This window comes from Sinocyclocheilus anshuiensis, unplaced genomic scaffold (genome assembly GCF_001515605.1).
Source record: "Sinocyclocheilus anshuiensis isolate Anshui unplaced genomic scaffold, SAMN03320099.WGS_v1.1 scaffold1094, whole genome shotgun sequence".
Lineage (NCBI taxonomy): Eukaryota > Metazoa > Chordata > Actinopteri > Cypriniformes > Cyprinidae > Sinocyclocheilus > Sinocyclocheilus anshuiensis.
In genome coordinates, this window is record NW_015536578.1 from 903,237 (window position 1) to 926,052 (window position 22,816).

The 22,816-nt window shown below is 38.3% G+C and overlaps 1 protein-coding gene across 3 annotated transcripts in view; it reads right to left on the minus strand.

Annotated features, from left to right (window-relative positions):
• The window catches only part of LOC107702946 (unconventional myosin-XVI-like), a 57,210-nt gene extending 37,392 nt beyond the window's left edge, over positions 1–19,818 (minus strand). The window contains exons 1-2 of one of the 3 annotated variants that reach the window (XR_001635807.1): positions 9,604–9,885; positions 4,848–5,097 (exon numbers count right to left, since the gene is read on the minus strand). Coding sequence is in view for 2 of the 3 variants with exons in the window: in XM_016505416.1 (XP_016360902.1) it covers positions 19,784–19,817 (34 nt within the window). In the remaining variant the exon portion in view is untranslated. Of the gene's footprint in view, positions 1–4,847; positions 5,098–9,603; positions 9,886–19,783 lie in introns of those variants that run through there. The other 2 variants (XM_016505416.1, XM_016505423.1) reach the window with 2 other exon arrangements.
• Positions 19,819–22,816: the final 2,998 nt, after the last annotated feature.

Sequence of the window (22,816 nt, forward strand, 5' to 3'; positions counted from 1 at the left end):
AAACAATAAAAAAAAAAAAAAAAAAAAAAAAAAAAAAAAAAAAAGTAAAACAACAATGATAATAAATGTGTATATATATTTTTAAATTATATATTACATTTTTAAAAATTAAAACTGTAATCCACTTGTGTCTATAAAACATTAATATTGTGAAATATTATAATTTAAAATAACTTTTTTCTGTTAATATATTTTAAAATGTAATTTATTCCTGTGATGGCCAAGCTGAATTTTCAGCAACATTACTCCAGTCTTCACGGTCATGTTCCTTTAGAAATTATTCTAATATGCTGATTTGGTGCTCAAAAAATACTTATCAATGTTGAAAAAAAGTTATGCTGCTTAATATTTTTGTCTCAAGTCGTGATTTATTTCAGGATTCTTAAAGGAATAGAAAAACAGCATTTAGGAATAGTAAAACTTATATATTATTACAAAACATTTCTAGCACTTTCTATAAATAAAAACATTAATTCCTACATTAAACATTGATATATATCATCAGTTTCTGTTGACTGTCAGAAGAACAAGAAAAAAAAAAAAAAAACTCCTTTTCACCCCCCATTTCAATATATCTCCCTATCTGATCTGCAACAGAATAGGACGCAGAAGCAGAATTATTCATCCCTCCAATCTTGTTCCGTTCTACATTCTGATGCTGCCTTCACTGAGGAAGGCAGACGGGCTCTCTCTCCCTCTGTGCTGACTCAGTCTCTGCTCTGATAAGACTGTGAAGATTAAAGACATATTTAAATAAGCTCCGGCACTGCAGTTAAATAAGCCTTTGGTTGTAAAATAATCCAATTACCCTAAAATCAGTTCCATAGCTTCTCTCCTTTGTCTCTCCGATGCAATCCTCCAAGGAACCAGATAAGGTCTTCACACTCCTGGCCTCTCAGCTAACATCTGACAACATCCATACTTGAGCATTTATTCGGTAATACCCAAAACCACACACAGGGGCTACAGCTCAACGTGAAGCATCAGGAGGATTGAGAAAACTATTTTTCCCCTTCATCTTCTAACCTACACGTAAATATACACCTTCAAGACTCACAGCTCCTCAAGTAAGTGCTATAATTGCTGCACTTCCAAGCCTACAGATTTAAACGCAGTGCCGTGAACATTTGCCCTTCAAACACACAGCAATGTCAGACACACTAAGAGCAGTAGGGAATCCCACAGCTCCGTTCAACATGGATGTGGAAAACATTCTTGTTTAAAGCCTTGAACACAATCCACAAGACTCAACCATAAGCTGAAGTCAGTGTAACATTCCCAGAAAACACCCCCCAACACACAGGCAGAGGAAGCATGAACGCAATTCCATTAACAAAGGGAATTAGCCATGAGCTTTCATATCCCCTTCAGCCTGCTATCAGTGAGCCACAGATATGTGGGACAGTAGCATGGCAGCACATACAGTATAATCACAGGACTGTATGGCACAGGTTCAGAGCTCATATGAAGCTATAATTCTGAGAGACTCCCATTTCTTAGTCACGGAATGAAACAAGCATGATCCAAACTCAGCCAAGAGTAAAGATCATGTGGATTAAAAGCGTGCGGAGGAATATTGACCAACTACATTCTGCCTGGCATTGGTAATGGCTCGCAATTCCATTTAGAGAAATTACGAAGGGAGATTAGGGGCTGAGGTAAAAAGTATAGGATAGTAAAACTGAGAAATAAATTGGAGTGTCTGAATTGAACACATCTGGCTACTGGTAAGAAGCAAGCATTTTAATGTAGGTCAAGACACGGAAGGCATTATGAATCAGTTGCGGCGGCAGTGATATTAGCACAACAACATGCTGTTGCATGTTGCATGTGGAGTACACTGAAAAAGTGTGGTAAAATGAGCTGTCTGTGGTTCTACAAGGCTAAAGGCAGAGTTTAAGGAACAGTTTGTCCAAAGGTGACATTTTGTCATTATGTTTGCATGTTTATTTGTCAGCTATACTGTGGGTGAAACGAGCTGGCTAAGAAAAATAAGGTTGTCAAAACTGCAAAAATGAACTGTGATGGTAGGATCAGCAAGAATTGGACCGATAGTTCCAAACAAAACAAATGTTTTACCATGTGTGCAATATTTTTTCAACTAATTTGTTTATTAACGTATAATAACTTACAGGTATTATGGCAAAAAATAACCCTAATATTTGATGGGGGAAAAGTACAAAATATTTCTGAATGTTTTAATAATTTAAAACGTTAAAATATTTGTAAAAAAAATAAATAAAGCATTATTCATTTTTAAATATTACCAAAAAAATCATTTAAAAATGTATAAATTTTTAGACTAATTTTAAACTTTTTTTTTTTTAAATAAACTAAATAATATAAAATGTATGCATTTTAAACTAATTTTAAATGATAAAAGTCAAGAAAAAAAAAAAAACTGTTTACATTTACACATTTTGTATTAGGCCCAACCAGATCCAAAATCCTTACTGGTAAGCCCTGCAAAGCCGTCATTTGGATTCATATAAGACTTGGAATACTACAAACATAAGCCGTATGAACGGTTTTCATGCCATTTTGACATTTATTTTTTGTGCTTGACAGCCCCCTTCACTTTTAATTTTGTTATATGGAAAAACAGGAGCCAGGGCATTCAGCAAAATATCTGTTCCTCAGAAGAAAGAAATGTTTGGAACAATAAAGAGGAGTTACTGATGAAATTTTCATTTGTTGGCGATTGTGAACTATCCCTTCAACATAAAATCATATAAAAAAGTATAACATTATATAGTTAAAAGTAGTGCAAACCAATAATTACTGTATGAATGTGTATCTGCATAATTAGAAAAATACATTTCCAGTGGTGAGGAACAGAAAGCAGTTTGGCTTTGGACATTAGTAGAACAGTTGCATATACTGAAATGAGAAGCTGCTTTACTACTAGTCCCAGCATGAGACTGAGTGAACCAGGAATGAACTTCTGCATTTCTCTCTACCCTGTCTCGATTTCATCTCTTTCTTCAGCTGTTCTCCACTGCAGTCTTTCTTTCCAACTCCGTCTCTGTCTAATAAAGCCATCAACCTTTTCTTCGTTCCCTTTTTACATCCACTTTACAGTCCCATCCACCCGTTTATTTTATTCAACCATTCACCAACATTTCCAGTGGTTTCATCTTGACCTCATTGATCGCTGTCCGTTTCTCACGGTCTTCTTTACGGTCTACATTAAGAGAGTCCATAACAGTTTTAAAGAGGACTGCATTAAGTCAAACAAAGCCTTCACCCACACGCCGAAATTTGTTACAGACGTAGACCTCTGCTGAAACAGCATTTGCTACTATACTGTGTATCTACAATGTGATGCATTTCAGAATGAAACAGGACAGGAGAGAAGCAAGGGTGGGATTAGATTTTATCCATCTGTGATTGATTGGATTGTGAAAAGTGGGCGTTACACACAAGAAAGAAGTGAGATGCAAACGTAAGTTTGTAGTTGATTGTGAAGGACAAATTCTCTCGAACTTTTAAAGAGGCTTTTTGACTGGGATGTTGAGGCTTCAACATTGACTGGGGTGTTAAAGGTCAAGTTCATCAAGGGAATCTCATTGCATCCTTATGAACACCTATTTAAGTGATATCGGTCAGGTAGTCTGGATATTTTATAAATGGTAGCTTATAAAAAAAAAATTAAAAAAAACTTACAACAACTTTAACCCATGGCTAGACTAGTTACACACAAGAAAGGATTTAGAAAGTCTGGATTGCCTATAATGCTTAAATATCTAGTTGGCTGCTGGTTAGCATTACCCAATAGCAGAGGTCTGTCCATGAATGGACCATGAGAATGTAGACCATGAATGTACATTAAAAGAGTAAACAGGGCTCCGTTTACACAATTTTTACTCACATCTGACCCAGATCGGATATTGCTGCATACATTTAAACAGACAAAAATACACAAGATCAGGTCTTCTATATCCAATCTGAGACACTTTTGAATGTGTTTTTAAATCAGAGGCATATCCGATTTAAGGACATTTGATCTACATCTAATCACGTATCTCAGATTCCACAGTGATAGCCTTACGAAGCAGACCTGCCTGGAAGCGCTCACACAAAAACTCAAAGCTGTTCTAGTTGAGGCAGATGTTCTGAACCATATTGTCTGTTGTCAGATGTATGGAGTTGGTTCCACCACTCCTGCCTTCTAGGTCTAAAGGCCGTGACACAACGAGCCGATAGCTTACGCTCATCTTACTTCAGCATTCAAACACATATTTTCATTCACACTTGACATAGCCGTCCAGAATGAAGAAAGTAATCAATTTGATTCATATTCAAAATGGTAAGCAACTGCTTGTCTGTTTACGGTTTTATAGCCGCAGTCCTACTTTCTCTTTTTGAATGAATATAGACTATTGCCACCTGCTGATACAGAACGTTATTTCTTCTCACGCAGACGCAAAACGTACATGCTAGTTGGCCGTTGTCTATAGGCTTCATGGTGTGTTCAAGTTTTTTGCTGTAACTTTGGTTAAGACCACAACTGGCTTTGTTTTGTTTGTTGTTTTTTTTCTCTAATTAATCACAATAGATTTTTGCAAAGATGAATTAGTACAAAACCATTCAAAACTCAAAAGGTCAAAAGTGGCATATATATATATATAAATACAGTATAATAAAATAATATTATAGTATAAGCCAATGGAATATTCAGTTGGGCAGGAAATGACTGTAAACCGAGAATAGAACATTTATAATCTAGAACATTTACACAGAAAAATGAATGCAAATCTAGCATTTTTGACAATGTTGATTTTATACAGTATACACATGAACCTTGTAGCATAAACCTATTCACTACTACTGTGAAATGTAGCCTGTCTTATAGAGTACTGATATGCCACACATGCAGTGTGTCATGGGTGCTGGCTGAGTTGGTGACACCTCTGACTGATTCCAAAATATGTCACTTATGTGTGACTGAACGAGTCACGGAGAGAGGCAGAGAATGGCAGGAATGATGGGATAGAGAGGGAGATGGGTGAGGTTTCCTCCTTTTTCTTGGTTGCTTCTGTGTCTCCGCTTCCAGGCTGTCAGGTATTGATTTACACTCGAGTATCATACAAGCTTCTGTTAATATAAGAGGTAGGGGAACAGGGAAGCATAAATTAGACAGAGAGCACTCACTCTCTCTGTCTTTCAAACATAAAGTACTCAACTTCGTGAATACACAGAGAATGCAATGACTAAAAATCACTTCTTTCTTTCCTCTCACAAGACTGATGGGATCAGACAAATCCAAATGTGAAAGACTTCCGTAAGCACGCACCTGTCTCCTGTACTACATCTCAAACCTTGAGGGGGATCTGAGAAGCGCACTAGTCACACGCATAAACACACACACAATGCTCTGCTGGCTTCGCACCCGAGTGTGCGACCTTGCACATTCTCTCACTGTTTGCCTCTGGCACTGGCCACCGTTGAGCCTCTGTCCACTCAAACACACAGGAAGGAAGAGTAAAGGTGAGAGGAAGAGAGGGAGGGGTAAGTGATAGCACAGGCCACTTTCTATGAATTTGCTGTATTATTTGTATTGGTGGAGGGGGTCTGAAGTGCTCCAGGTTATTGAGTTTGGACTGACCGAACTGTATAGTTCAGTTGAGAAAAGGTATCCTTCTGCCAGTTGTACTCCTAATATGTCCAGAACTTCCTGGCCATACTTCCATTTTATATAACATATATTTCTTGGCTTGTGTACCACACATATGTAATCCATATCTCATTGGAAGAATCACTGCACCACCCCTTACGATGTGACTAATCTGTTGGAAGTAATAATAAACTTTGAAGAATTTGCAACATACAATTGGCTTCATGTTCATAATTCTTTCCATGGGCCCATGCAAGGACTGAGAATAGTCGGACGGCATCGAAAGATAAAGAGCTAAGATATTCTTAACACACTTAAATTAATGTTTTACTGAAACACAGAATTAAAAATTTACGAAAAACCAAAGACGAAAAACTTCAAACAAAATGTTGTCAATTAAATTTTGGTAATTGAACAGGTTGTAAACCATCTGTAGTAAAGTTCTTCAGCAATAAGCCATCTCTCGATATTTCAGCTTATCGATTTTTACATATTGCTACTGTGGCATCAAATATTAATCCATATATACAGTTGCAATCAAAATTATTTAACCCCCTTGACCTGCAAGACATTGTTGCAGAGAACATTTTATGAAAACAATTCAACAAAGACATCAGTGAACTATTAGAGAAAGTTTCTTAATACACATTTGAGTGATTCTGAGAATGTAACATTGATGAATAATTATTCTCTAAACATTCATGTTCAAAATTATTCAACCCCCAAAAGTCCAAGTTTGAGCAGAATCCTTTATTAATAAACGCAGCCTATAGGTAGGCCTGTCGCAATAATCAATATGTCGACTTATCGTGCAATATATGTACATGACCTCAATAATTTTTGGTGACGCAATATATCGCCCATTATATTTACTTAAAAATTAATGTCACCATGTTTTGTACATTCCACTTGTGCCTGGGTCTTTTGCAGCTTCTCGAACATAACGTGGTGTAGTCATGAGGTGCTCGTTCAAATTTTAAAAAATGCTTCTACAAAAAAAAGATTAATCTGCAGATATGGTCTTGTTTAGGGATCTGTGCCTTTGTGCATACGGACATCTGACTGCTAAGTAGGGATTGCGTTTTTCAGCAATACAGTGCACCCTTAATTTACAGAGAAAAGAAGGTCAGGGAAAAATCTGAGTTTTTTGTGCATTTTTCTTTTTTTCTAATTGTTACTTTGCACTTTTTATTAGAAAATGTTTATTTACTATTTATTCAAGTTTTTTTAAGGTATCTAATATGTTGATACTTCATTTCCATGATCTAAATATTCTTAAACATTCTTAAAAAGTTTGTTGTCATTTGGATGCGTGTAGGCCTTCTTGCATTATTATGCGGTTACATTATGAGTATATATTCAGTGGCATAAAATGGTCTTTAAAATGACAATAATATTGCTTATCACAATTATTTCTGGGGCAATATAATCGCACAACAAAAAGTTCTTACTTCAAATAATCCATGATGTCCTTCATGCAGTCATGATTTCCACTTCCTGTAACAGTAAAACACCCCCATAACAGGACTGGTCCTCCTCCAAGTTTGCCCATGGAGATGGTGTTCTCCTGCCTTTTTTGCACCAGACATACCACTGATCCATGGGTCCAAAAGTTCCAGTTTGGTCACATCGCTCCATAAAACATTCTTCCAGAACTCTACAGTTCTATCCAAATAAATTTGAGCTTATTCAAGTCGGCCTTTTATGTTCTTCTTGGTCAAGAGTGGCATTCGGCAAGATGCCCCAACACGAAGGCCATACTTATAGTGTTCTTCTTATACTCTGCCTTGAAATGTTTTTCCTCCTTTCATCGGGTCATCTTGCAAGTCTTTGGCTGTACATTGCAGGTTTTTCTCAGTTGCTCTGTTCAAATTTATTATGATATTGTGCTTTTTCTTCAACACCCTCAAAGGTTTTCTGGTACAACACATTTTAAGCGAAGGAATCAGGCTGCCTGCTGTATCACTAGGAATGTTTAATGTCTTGGAAATCTTCATGTAACCTTTCTATTGTAATAAAACTATTTCTTACTTTCTATTGTAATAAAACTTTCTTCTATAGCTTTTGAGAACTCTGCTGAATTTGCATATTTGCTGCTCACGTCAGCACATGCATGTATGTGTAACAGCTCAAGCTAATTATCTTTTTTAATAGAGTTTCTAAAGGCTTAACTGTGTTTTAAGACAATTTTGTTCCCCACCATACAAAAAAAAGTGTCTTAAAAACAGCAATGCTGAATAGGGGTTGAATAATTATGACACAGCTGTGTTATTAAAAAAAATCCTTTAACTCAAAAATATTACATTATATTGATATTATCACTTTTAATATGCCAGTAAACTCTTATAGATGCAATTTTTATAAAATCCTGTATCTTCAGAAAAGCTTGTATTTGTAAAGTACTGCAGTCTCTGAGGGGTTGAATAATTTTGATTGCAACGGTGTGTGTGTGTGTGTGTGTATATAGGCCTATATGTCATTTTGACTGATTATTTTCGGTTGCCAAAACGGTGCATTATTAGTTTTATCAATTATTATCTAGCGCTAAAACCTAACCTAGCATAAAAAGTAGCTAGTTCAAAGACATCAAACGTCTGTACCCCCACCTCCCACCTTGAACTGTCACACCTTCCAGACTGTATCAAACAATGACATAAAATTTGCAATAACTGATATTCAGTTCATTAAATAACTAAATTAACTATTAACTCTTTTTTTTCAGCTCAACCCCGTTGCCGCATTTCCCCAATATTATGTATTAATAATATTAATAAACATTTATTAAAATTAACATAATAACATAACTTGGAACCGTTGAACAGCATAAATTATTTTATTCTGTTTCCTCTATTTGTACACAAATTTCAGTTTTGGCAATTCATCAAGCTCAACCATTCAACCTTGCTCCCCCAATTTAAGTTTAAAGCATATAGATCAAACAAACATTTATCTTTAATATATGGGAAATATAAGTTTATCAATAGCTGCAAACCAATACTTGAACCAAACTAGCAAGCAGACACCTCTCAATTTAGGTTGCAAACCTCATTTAAAACAAACTGAAAATAAAATAGTTTATAGATATTTATTCGACCTCCTGAGGATGACAGCAACATTTCCTGTAGGTTATGCAAAACCATTTTTTCTGGACCTATTTTGTACTCTATCCATGGAAAGTGCCACAAACAACATTAAACAGAACAAAAGCATGATATAATCCATTAAAAGCGACAGAGGTGGGTGTGTGTTCAAATTAGCAAAACATACAGAGAAAAAAAGCATTAGAGATGAAGGAGAATTAGACTATCTGAATAAAGATGAAAAGAGAGGGGTGGCGAAGGGACAAGTTTAACAACTGCCTTTCATCTGCAGCTGGCAACACAAATGCTTCCTGATTACCACCTTCTCCCACATCAGCATCTCCACCCTCCCAGCCACCATGGCTACATCCGTTTCTGTCTAAAGAACTCCCTTTTTTCTCTCCATTATCCTACCCGACACTTTCTCTTGTACAGGTGTGTTCATGACCACACGCCCACCACAAATGCATATGCACACTAGAGAGGGATCCTGCAGAGGCTGTCAGACTGTCACCCACCAGCCGTCTGTCTGAAAGCAGGCAGACTCCCTCAGGAGGTTCCTACACACCTGCAGCAGCAGATCCAGCAGCCACCGGTCAACTTTTACACTGCTGCCGCATCCTGCTGCAATTTCACACATACACACATGCACAAAAGTCACCAAAGCCAACACATCAACATGACAGCTCATCATCCGGTCTCACTGCACAGGATGCATTAGGTATGTCAAACACATCCACATGCATTAAGCACCCTCGAACATCACACACAATTCCTCCTGCCTCTCAATCACTCTCTCCAGCAAACGGGCAAAAAGACATCATTGACAAATGACATCATTGACGAAATGACATCACGGGCAGATGCATGTAAGGAAAGACGCCTCTCTCGCGGCTCGTTACTCACAGCATTTGATGAAATTATAGTGTGACATTTTCTCCGTGGATCACAGCTACAGGTTCGGGCTCTCCGGTGCGGTGCTGTAGTACCCGGTGTGATACATCATTCAGAGCCAGGCCGCTGATATTCGCTTCACCTCCTCGTGCATTATTAAAGGACGATCGGGTTGCAGAGGCGGTTGTAGTGAAGGAGGAGCGGTGGATGGATAAGGTGACGGTAACCGCTCGCTCGCTCTCTCTCCTATCAGCAGCCTGCAGTCGCGTCGACTCCACCGAGCCGCTCTGTGACCATGACCGCCACACGTGCTATTGTAGCGCCGCTGATTGACGCGTCCTTAACCCCGCCCACCGCTGCGCACACCCCTCGAAACGCGAGAGAGAGACGGATAGGGAGGAATGGAGGAGATTGTGATCATGAGAGGAGGAAGGAGGTTTGGGGAAGGAGAGAGGGAATGGGATTAATTTTGGGTTTAGATTGAGAGAGGCTGAGGTAAATTACTGCAGTGCGGCTCTCTGACACGGCACGCTGGAAGCGCGCGAGATGCGACGCGGGAAATATTGAACGGTTAACATATTTCAATGAAAGCACATTATGATTCGCTTTTATGGTGACAATTAGGAGATCAATTAAAAATAATTCACTGTATAAATGCAGAACACACAATCACACACATTTTTCTTTCCTAACATCTTGGCATCATGATGTGCAAGGAGATCTGGAGAAATGTACATTATCCGATACAATTTTCATTCATCTCAATGGTAAAAGCTTGGTTGATGATGTGGCGGGGTTGCCAGATTTTCACAACAAAACCTGCCCAATCGCTACTCAAAACTAACCCAAAAGCCTTTTGAGGGGGGGTCCCTTGTTAAAAATCGCATTCCAGGGCTAACATTTTTTGGTGGGGTTACCCTGTAAAAAAATGTGCATTCCAGGGGCTAAATATCACGTTATTGGGGGTGCTTTAACCTTTAGACATGAAAAACAACCCACGGCAACAGTGTTAAAGTAGCCCAATTCCGTGGGACACGGACTTGGCAACACTGTGCTGTGTAAGTACTAGATTAAAAATCATGGGCAATCAGTTCTTCAGACTTTTTTTTTTATCAGTAAATGTCATGTGACTAATGACTCTATGTTAAAATTATGTCATAACAACAGTCGGTGTGTTCCAAACGGGATATATCGCCCTCCGAAAGGCACTTCGGAGTGAAAACAATCATGGCCGCCACATTGAAGGGTCGTTCCAAACCAAAGTGCTCAAAACTGGCCACTTCAAAGGGCCCTTCGGAATGAAGGATTTCGAAGGGTACAACTGATGGACACTTCGGGCTCCCATGATCCTTTGCGCAGATTCTTTGCATGATGACGGCGCCTCCGTGTGGGCACGTGATGATGTGGTTAAGGTAAGGAGATAGTTTTGAACACTGATTGGTTATGTACTTGCACAATAATTGATTTTTGATCATTTTTAACCCAAAAAAAGTTATGGAATGCAACTTTAACAGAATTGGTAGTTGAAGGCATTATCAAATGAACTGTGTAGAACTTTATAAATGACGTCTGCACCTGTCAACACTGCAACGCTTCTGATATAAGCAGTAAGACCGTCCATACTTGAAGGGAGAGATGTGTTGCGGTAAAACAGGAAACGAAGAAGAAGCTACTTTTAATGTGATATCGACCTCATGAAACGCTGAATAAACAGTGAGAAATCTGTCTGAAACATATATTGTACATAAGCCAACTATTTAAATAACTAGCACAGACAGAATGCAGGAACGGAATGCCCTAGAATGCAGTGTCATTTATGATAAAGGACGTATTCTGTTCTGTCTCATTGCTCGCTCTCAGTGTTGATGGAGTCCTGACAGCTTAACTGCTCAGCAATAGTGTTTAACTGGCCCCAAATTACTTCTGACAAGCTTCATCTCCCTTCTGCTCAGGGTTTACACCTTCATGCATGCAGAAGGCCAGCAATGGAAATTACAAACATGCGAAGTCTGCAAATTGGACGTGTGTTTGTGAGGTCGTGTAGAGCACAGCAGACTGATTACATTGCATTTCCACCACCATTTTGACCAGTGAATTCGGTTCACTGTGTGTTGGAGTGTATGTGGGTACGACTGTACATGAATGTGTGCATATCTTTGTCTATCTGCCAAACACCTCCACACAAACCCACACATAAACTTCACTTTATGAAGAGAAAAAAACAACAACTGTGAGAGCAAGAGAAATGGAGAAAGAGACCAAAATAAAGCCTGTCATGTGTATCCAGGTCACAGATTTAACCCTCCTCTTTCTGCATCTGCTCAGAGTGCCGGGATTCATTTGCAGTAAAGCTCATATGCCATAGACGGATATTGCAACAATGTTGTAACTGGAGGAGTCTTAAATGATTCAAAGCATCATAAAACCCAAATCCCATTAATCCACAAGACTCTAATCCACATTTATATCATTTACACAGATAATTAACTCATTCTCATGGACTGTACACAGTATGCTTCAAAATAACTTGTCATGGTGATGGTTGTTTGTGTGGAAGCAGTTCTATCACTATGACCACATTACTAAATAAAAAACTTGATAATTCTTATGGTGAGGGGACGTATTTGAAATGATGTGTCTTTCTCGCTGCTATCATTCACAACAGATGCGCTCACCCAGTGCCCTTGAGCAGAAGGACTGAAAAAGAAGCAGTATGGGGGAAAGACAGATGGAAGGGTGGGTGACAGATAGAGATATGATGGCAAAAAGACGAACGAGTGGGCTGAGGAATGGACTGTAGGAATATTTAATGCAACTTTTGATTTTAATATATTCACTTTGTGATTAGAGACACTTGCGACAGAGATGGCCTGACAGAAACATGAAATATGTGAGAGACTGCGTTTATTTTATTTATTGGAAAAAATGTACTAAATTGTAAGTATATAGAAAAAACTTTCAAAACCTATAGTGCTGTCTACTCCATACATATCATTCTGAAATGGAAACTCTTAAGTGACTGATTTGGAACGCTTTACATAGGGAGCAACTCTGTGTGTCTGTGTGACAATTAATATTCTCAGAGAAAGTGCATGGGACTTTTAATTTAATTCAATAAAGTTTGACATTAGCATTTGGCTAAGCTAACATAAGTTGACATGAAAATTCACTCGATTTTGTGTCTACTTTGTAAATGAATCTTATAGATCTTATTGTGAATGATTTACTATATATGTATAATTTATTATCCTTTTTTATCGAAATAGTCTACCTTAACTCGATCTTCCAGTGAAAACAAGACTTCTCTAATGATTTAGTCTACTTAAACCCCGCCCCTTTCTTACAATCAACTGCAAGCTTGCATTCATTTTTAAGGAACGCTCACACCTCAAAATCCAATCAACAACCGATTGATAGAAGTCTCCACCCTACAATTTTTTTTTTCAATAATCTGCTACACTCAGATGTATGTCACAATACAGAAGAAAAGATCTGTCACTACTTTCATTTAATTGAGACTTTAAAATTAATAAAACGAAATAGTACACACCAATATTGGGTAAAGTAGTCATTTTTAAATTTGATTAAACTAGTTTTATTGATAGTTTTTGTAATTTAATGAAATACAGTATATTTATTATTAATGATTTATTTCTCTCATTTTTCTGCCATCTTGGATTTTTTTGAGGATGGCTGGAAGTCTTGGCAAACAATAGAGAGTTACTAAACAAAAGAAAAACATAAGCGATTGAAAATACTCATAGCAGGGGTGGTAGACATATTCCCCCATGGATGTGATCTCAGAGAAGGTCACTTTTCATGGATGAGCAATAGAGATTATACATGACTTGAGGGGACAAAAGACCCTTAACCCCATCTTCTCCCACCAGCCAGAATTCGCCCAGTAGTTAGAGAGCAATGAATTTGAGAAGGGCCCTTCCACACAAAATAATAACTGAGTAATTCACAAATGTTCCTGCTCAACAGTTTACATATATTTGAATTTTAATATTGTGTGTTGCTAACTCAAGCATCAGTGGCTGTAGATTTTGTTATAGTTGTGCATAAGTCCTTTTGAACACAATAATTTCTGTAAATCGAGTGATTATTTTGTCTTGTATGTATGTATGGAGTTTTTTCAGGGCTGTACTAAAAACATTTCTTTTTGAAAATCTTTTTACGATTTTATCTTTCTGAAATTCTAAACATCTAACAGATTCTGCAAGGAGTATGTAAACGTGTAAATTTATGAGCATGACTGCATGCATCGTTACAATTTCTCCTTTTATTTTTTCACGAAAAACATGTAATTCACATATGACAAAAGGAAGATGAGCAAGCTGACATGTCTCTGCCAGTCAGTGCACTTGAGTCCACCTCGGTCAAAGGTCAGAGAAGAGTACTGTCTATGCCAGTGAGTCAGGACCCAGAGAAATAAGATGTGATGTTTCCCTCCATCTGTGCGCTATGAGAAATGTCAGACCTTCACACTGAAGATGAGAGAAAGCTAAGCGAAGGGAGGGAAACTGGTCTCCTCTGTCAGACCAATAAAAGATCGGAGAGAGGAGTGTCATTTGAGGTATATTGTCAAGGCTGAGAGGGAGGAACAGAGATAGAGAAAGAAAGCATATGAGAGAGAAATTACCCTATTTCCCAATGATGAGATGAGGTACGAGTCTTGACGTATGTATTAAGCTGTCAGGACTGGGATGGAAAAACGCACTTATCAACAGCTGTCAGTCTCATAGACCTTTCCCTGCCTTTGGGGTGAAGAGGCCACTTCAGTAATAAACCGAACACTGATCATGAGTATGGAGGACATGCCATCACTACATCGAAACCTCAGGGATCACAGCTGTGTACCGCAAGTCAATATACATTTCAAAACTCAGCAAAAGGGCAAAGTCTAAAGCTGAAACTGAATACAGTAGTACAGTTAGAGTTGATTAGGGTGGATTTGGTACAACAAAAGGGTGAGTGATCAGGCAGAGAGGGTCATTGCTGATCAATATTATCAGTAGCACATCGGTTCACAGCCGCCTCAGGACTTGTGAATGTCAGAATCACACTTGACTGTGTTTACTCCATGCAGGTATTACACTGAAAATTCAGCTGAAAGCTCAATAAATGTATTTGGTTCAACCATAGCAATTCACATGTGAATTATACTGTGAAGTACTTATAGCCATCATGTTTCAGTTCCTCAGTAAATGGATGAGTATCATTTCCACTCAACACCAATAAGCTCTTTTTTAACACACTGACACAAATACTGTAAGACATACTATCTTGCCATGTCCTGTTTGTCATTTATTTAGCTTTAAAGGGACAGTTGAACCAAAAATGCAAATTCTGTCATCATTTATTCACCCTCATGTCATTCTCTTCTTCAGTGAAACACAAAATGAGTTATTTAGCAGAATGTCCGAGCTGCTCTATTCCATTACTGAAGTAGATAGTGACGAGTGGCTGTAAAGAATTAAAGAGGACAATACAGCACTATAAAGTCCCTACAATAATTTAGCTATATTCCAAGACTTCTAAAGCCATGTCATTGTGTGAGGAACACACCAATGTTATTTTTCACTAAAAAAATATAATTGTGTGGTACAGTAGTTGCATCATGATTTGAACAGGATAAAGCAAGATTATCATTAGCCCTGCTGTAGCTCAAACAGTAGAACATGGCACTAGCATCTGTCACAAGGAGGCAGTAACATTACTATATAGTTTAATATGTTTTTATTTTTTCTTTCATGACAAGAACAACAGAACTTATATTGGTCTGGGTTTTTGAGGTACTGTAGTGTGAGCATAAGAGCTCAGGCAAAACCTTTGTAATGCCTATCAACCATTCATCTAAATAGCATTGTATAGCCAAGCGGTATTTCATAGTGCCTATTAAAAATAGCATGTATATCTTACCTCGCTATCCTGCTTTCGTATTCACACACCACAGCTGTAAAAGCTGTTGATGAGACCCTGAGGAAGCTCTTTTCACTAATTAATACAGCTTGTGACAAGGATCTCACAAACACTAATGAATCAGTTCAGCCATATTGAACCAGCACTTTCAATTACGGTAGTATTCATGGCCTGGGGAGGGTAAGTGCCCAAGGAAGGGCCAGGGTTTAAGGAATGAATTAAACGTGATGCAATCTCTACATGACATTAATTATTCAACCCCTGTGTTGTATTTACACTGCTAAATATTCCCCCAAATTTCACAGCTGTATTCTATTAGCATATTTCAAGGGTTAATTTTCCCAACCAGTAAACTGGCAAATGAAAATCTCCAGTAAACTTGTCTATGAAGTGCACTACTTAATTCACATGCATTATAAAATATTTTATGGAATCTTCAAAGATGTTTCACTGGATCTACAGGTCACACAAACTGTACAGTAGATTTATAATCTAGTGGTCCATTAAGCTGTGGATTAATACATTTATATCTTCCTTTCCTCGCTCTAACTCCTTAAGCCCTTTATCTGTCTTTCTGTCTTCTCACTTGCTCCTTCATCCACAAATATGTGGTTTGCTCTGTTTTCATTTGTATATCCACTGTGATGTCTTAACACCCCCTGATGTCTTTGGATGCTCCCAGTTTAGTGTCGAAACATAGGCTGTGTTTTCATCTGTTTATCTTGGGTGACCCAACTGCAAGGGGTCCAAAACTTTTGTGATTAGATCACATAAACTGGGTTAAAACAAGGGTTTAAAATGTTCGCAGCTGTGTGCAGCTTTAACACAATATACCTGTCCAAGAAAAAAAGAAAGAAATTGGAAAAGTTCATACATAGTATGTTAATGCACAAGACTTTGCTGAACATCTTGATCGTAGGCTCTCTTTTTCCAGTTTGAAGCATTTTCTGACATGAAGGATTTCAAATTCTATTAATGTAATTCTTCAGCACCCACATCAGAGCAGGACAAATCGTCTGTACATTAAGGAAAGTGTTTGAAGTGTGATGAAGTAATGTTGCGACTGAGACCGAGAGACTCCGAGTCAATAGAGGCCAGTCTGCTGCAGTGGATCAGGTGTTTGTGGGAGGAGAGATGGAGTGTGGAGAGGAAAGAGAAAAAAAAGATCTTTGAGCTTTTAGTCTCTCACAGCCAGACATTTGATTTGTGGCATAAAGTCTGATCCAACAATTGAGATTATCCTGCCCAAAAACCACACATCCAGACTAATACTGCAAATGACCAATCATAGTGCCATTTATTGTAGGAGTGGGCTGATCCGAAATGGAAAACACTGAAAAGATGTGAGAAAAATTGACAGAAATGATTAGAATGTCTGTCCATCCAAAATCAATAATTAAATATTATTTCAGATATACCTCAAAAACAAAGCAGAATATACAATCCTGTTTATCTACCTGGATATCTACTTAACTTGCTATTAAGTGCTACAAAAAAACATTGATTATCTTTCAAAGATCTGATATAATTAACCTGACAAATCCAGAAAATAATTTCACCCTCAGAGGCACTCATCATCTCAGCCTGGAAACTTGGTTGTTTGACTAAAAACCTATGTGAATTGCAGGCAAGGCGTGACATTTTTGTGTGCAGTATGCATCAGACGGTCGGTAAATGAACTGTGGGCATAATGTCTGAGGTTGAGACTTTGATGTTAAAATATTCTAACCTTGTACATGCTGAACCATTAACATCACAGCTTTGTTCACACAGCATTAAACTGAACTTTTCTAGCAAACTCCTTAAGTCAGAAGGTCACTAAGTCATTGCTTATACATGGGCCTAAAAGGACAAATAGCATTAAAAAAGGTTATAAATGTGTTAAAGCGCCTTATTTGTATTACAACATACAAAAAAAAACACATGACATGACCTCACAGTTAAATCAAATGTATAGCCCAAAATAAAGGTTAATCTGCACATTCACACTCTAATACCTGAAATCTGGTATATTCCCTCACAATACCCCTGTATCTATCCTAATCTCAGTAGCAAGCAGTATTAAATGTTTTAATCCTGTTGTTTGTTCCTTTATCCTCCAAAAAGGCAGCTCAATATTCAGCAGCATCAAGCGAATTGAGTCAGTCACTGTCACTGTGGCTGACTGTGAGTAATTAGCTTCTCTTAAAACTCTGTTATCTCACCTAAAACTAAGACACTTTTATATAGAGTAAGTACTGAAGCCAAAAATGTTTTTTAAAGGAAAGGCCCAAAAGGATCGTCTGTGGTGTACCAATTAAAATGACTTTATATTCCATGTAGTGAAGGCAGCAAGCCTGCAGTCAGTACGGCTTGAGCTGTCTCTGAATGTTTAATTGAGCAGTACTCACACTCTCTGCCTCTCACTGCACCCAAAGAGCAGGAATCTGAACCACCCTTCGGTCACATCTACAATCACAGTCAGATGTTCTCAAGAAAGATGGGCAATTCCTGATAGAACAGCAATGAACAGACTAGACTGATTTGACAAGCTACAGAATGAGAGGGAAAAAAAGGAAAGCGACAGAGTGAAAAGTGAGAAAGGAATAAGAGCCAATACAAGCTACAGAGAGTATGACTGTCTGCCAGTTAAAATGATGGACCATTCCAATTAGACAGTCCCCATAATATATTGGATACAATATTAAAGTCATAATTTTTAAAGATGGAATCATATTAGTTTTCTATACAAGTTTAATTTTGCCTTCTAAATGCTTAGAAACAAGCAGTGTTACTCTATGTGTTGACGTCATTTTAACTGAAACAGGAAGACAGGGCGAACATATCAAGCAGCCCCGCCCCTTTTTAAAATAGCCAATAGCGTTCGTTTATATCACAGCTTGGGCTAGAGCCGTTGAGCTCCGTAAAGCCGCATTTGACAGGGTATGCCAGCCACAATCTCATCCATATTGCTATAAAATATAGCATTCTAGGGGGCGGGCGCTTCGGATTCTAGAGAGCATTTGATTGGACAGAAAGTTTGAAGAGAAGAGTCGTTTTGGCGGAAGTGACGAATTGCAAGCTTTGAATGCTCCTTTGAATCTTCTAAATGCGAATTTTGTCACTGTTTTGGAGCACACTGCCTTATAGATAACCTTAAGACTAACATATTGATACTAACACCCAAAAAACGTTAATTTTGATTTCATGGGGACTTTAATATCACTGTTAAGTAAACATAAGGGTACATTTTTTATTTATTTTTTTTTATCATTTGACCATTTTGGTTTGAGTATTTTGTAAATTTTGTCCCAGAGTCCTGTACTAACTTCTGATATAAAAAATAAGAAATACCCCAGAATATTTTACATTGGGAATACTGTACAATTTATTCATATTATTGATGTATTGGATTTTTGCGTTTAGCTCTGTATTTCCATCCTGCTACTGTTTCTCCCAATGTATAAATGATCAAGTTGATTGATAAAGGTAAATTTCTTGAGCATGAACAGAGGAAAGTCTGGTACAGCTTATAAATATTAATTTATGTTTCTACTCAGGCATATTCATGCAAGTTAAAGAGTTCAAAAGGTGCTGCAAAACAAGCATAATCCAGATACCTTCTATTGACCTCTGACTCCTCTCGTACTGAGCTACCTTCAGGAAAACATAAGTACCACAAAACACCTGAAAATCAATTGCTCTGTTTCTTTCCTTTTTTAACCCACCATTTTCCATCAATAAATCATTTTCCTTGTTATTTAATGTGTTTACTTCTGATAATTTACAGAAAAACACATCCAACCCAAGCTGGGAACAGATTCAGGACACAAATTATCATATGTAGAATAAATGTCCACTGGGCCTCGTGAAACATGATCAGAACTAATTTCTGTGTAAATCATTTGTAAAAACTACTAAATGCTATATTGAGTGCAAAACATTGCATTAAAATACTAGTGTGCAAACATCTATTGTTTTTCTTTTCTTTTTGTGTATACATTTATTATTTTTTAAGGTTGTATTTGTGTCCTCCACATTTGCAGTCAGTATAATCATTTATAGGCTATTTATTTTCTTTCTCTCCATCTCTCTCACTCACAAACACAACAAGCTGCTGGGAGACAAGCCCTGAAAGATCCATGATTAATTTGGCCCATTAACTCAATGCCAGGGGAGAGAAGGAGAGGGAGAAAGAGAGCATTCCCTCAAATGCTAATTTGCTCATTTAGAAAGCAAGAAAGAAAGAATAAAAGGTCAAAGGTACAGTCCCACATCCTCATCTTACCCTCCCCATCATCTGTCAGTCGTACTGTGAGCATCACACTGGTTGAACTTGCCTCGCTCACCGTTTTTCTTTTCTTCTTTCCTCGCTCAGGGTCCCTTCTCCATCGAGACGCCTTCTGTTATGCTATGAAGCCAGTTGCACCCTTGCAGACAGCTGCTCCCTCTGAAGTCATTCAACATTCGCAAACTTCCACCTGTCCCTCAAGCCACAGCTGTTTGACAACAGAGCCTAACGGAAAACTAGACCAACAAAAGAGAGCACGAGAGGGATGAAGGGAGGAGTCTGACCCTGACTGGATGAGATTTAAAATGACTAATACCAGGACTCGTGCCAGGATGTCCGATTTGCTCTCCAGACCTACATTAGAGCTTAAAGCTGGAGGAGCACCCAAACATGTGCAGTATTTTCCTTACCATGAGGCAGTAGGTCACACGCGCATGCACACACACACTTTGCATTTTCCTGCTCAGGGAAAAACAAACAGGAGCACGGGAATCTCTCAGAAGACAGCTCTGAGGAGACATGCTGTGGCAGGGAATATCTCCCCAGAGACAGGAGCAGAGCGAGGCAAGAGGGATCTGACCACAGCCATGCACACCAGATGATCCACACACACACACACACACATTCATCCGCTTGATCACTGCTCTGTGGTGGTGTAAACAAAATTGTCATGTTGCTAAGCAACAGCCTTTTTTGTTAGAGCAGTTTGTGCACTATACTAGAGTACAAGTGTGAAAACAAACACTGGGACAAGCGCATAGGCTATGTTCATTTGGGATTGAGCTTTATTTGCTATCAGTGGTGACCCTAGCAGGTCATATAATGTAGGAACAGGTAACCAAATCAATCTGTTTCTTCAATCCACAAGTAATTCCTGTATTTAACCACAGTGACCCCTGTTGAAAAAAACCAGCATATGCTGGGAAGGTATGTTTTGATGCTGGTTTAAGCTGGTCCTTTGCTGGCTTAAGCTGGTCCTTTGCTGATTTATGCTGGTCCTTTGCTGATTTATGCTGGTCCTTTGCTGATTTATGCTGGTCCTTTGCTGATTTATGCTGGTCCTTTGCTGATTTATGCTGGTCCTTTGCTGATTTATGCTGGTCCTTTGCTGATTTATGCTGGTCCTTTGCTGATTTATGCTGGTCCTTTGCTGATTTATGCTGGTCCTTTGCTGATTTATGCTGGTCCTTTGCTGATTTATGCTGGTCCTTTGCCAGCACATGACCAGCATAAACCAGCAAAGGACCAGCTTAAACCAGCATCCCAGCGTCAAAACATACCTAACCAGCATATGTTGGTTTTTTCAACAGGGACAGACAATCACTGCATCCCTAATCACTGCAACTGCGTTAGAGTGTGCATAGATCCGCACTTCAAATGTCCACCGGAAATAGTAGACCATCCGAGTACAATACACATTTCAACATACTATGATTTTGGACAAACTAATTCTACTCTTGAATACTGTTTAGGATGGATAGTAGGCCTATGTGAATAATAATATTCTCCATATTAAACATGGACTTAACGTTAGCTAGCATGCTAAAGTTAGCATTCCTCAAGCACTTTCATGATCAAAACTCATATACAAATATGTGGATAATTAGCTGTATATAGTACATCATTTGAGACACAGCTCGAGTTTTAGCACAGCAGCTCAAGTGTTGCATTGTTTGCCTTAAAATTCTGTCATCATCTACCACTCTCAAGATGCTTAAAAGTTTTGTCTGTGGAACACAAAAGAAGTTATTATCTGTCAAGTTCTGTTGCAATTTTGCAGTCAGTTCAGAATTTGGCACCCTGATACATGCTTGTATAAAGAGCTACTCTCTACATGAGCCACCATGAGCAAAGATGCAGATTTCATATGCTTCTGAGAATCCTGCATCTAACTAAGTGCTTTAGAGATGAATGAGAATACTAACAGATAGCTTTCTCCAGGTATTACATTGATCTTGATAGCGACATCCACAGTGTAACACTGCACTTCCACTCAGAGCCTGAGGGTGGCAGTGTTCACACATCATCCATAGACCTACATTAGTACAGTTTGGGCAATATGTATCCAGACTGAGGAATGTTAAAGTCACTTACTCAACCCTGTCACCGGTTACACATATTTTGGCCATACACAATAAACCCATTGTTAATAAAAACATAATCTGATATGAAAAGGCCACAAAAAAATAAAAAATAAAAACCTGCAGGCACATGGATACTGCACTAGTTTAGTAATCCTCAAGCTCTGTCAGAATCAAGACAAGGTAAAAATAAGAATATTTGGTTTATTAACCACAGATAAAGTCTCTAACAAAGGCTCTCTTAGAGCTGAATATTTCCCTGCTCCACTGTCTTCATAGAGTCCCTGTGAAGATTCAAATGAAGCTGCTAAATGAACCCACATGCATAATGAGCAGCATGAATAATTGAAAAGATGAAGCAAAAACGCTGATCATACCGTAGCACCGATGCACAAATGTAGCAGAACATTTGCCAAACTCTGACATTCTGAGTAATAATACATGTACATGTCCACAAACAGGGCCTAGTTCACGAAACACGAGCAGAACGAATTTGTGTAAAATGCTCGTAAAACACTCAATTCAATGCAACAATTTGCGCATGAATGGTTGCATGAACAGTTGATGCAGGAATTCGTTCTGCTTGTGTTAATGACGCCTCAAATGCATAACCAAAGTGCACATCACACTTTTGTTCACAAAATGTTGTGCAAAACAATTGAGCAGGAGACTGACTAGATCAAGCATCTTGATTGGTTTAGCCATGACCTTTAACCCCTGCTGATTGGCGCTCCTGCTATGGACACGGAGGTCGATGCTTGTCATCAATCACGAGCGAGTAGCTTGTAGCACATTATAATGGCTGGGAGTGAGTGCCTTTTCCCGCAACGGAAAAACGTAGAAAGCAGTCATCATAAACACATATCACACACACACACACACACCTCCCACAGCCCCACATGACATTGACAAGCCTTTTATATGCTGGCAAAGGAGAACATGTGGGAAA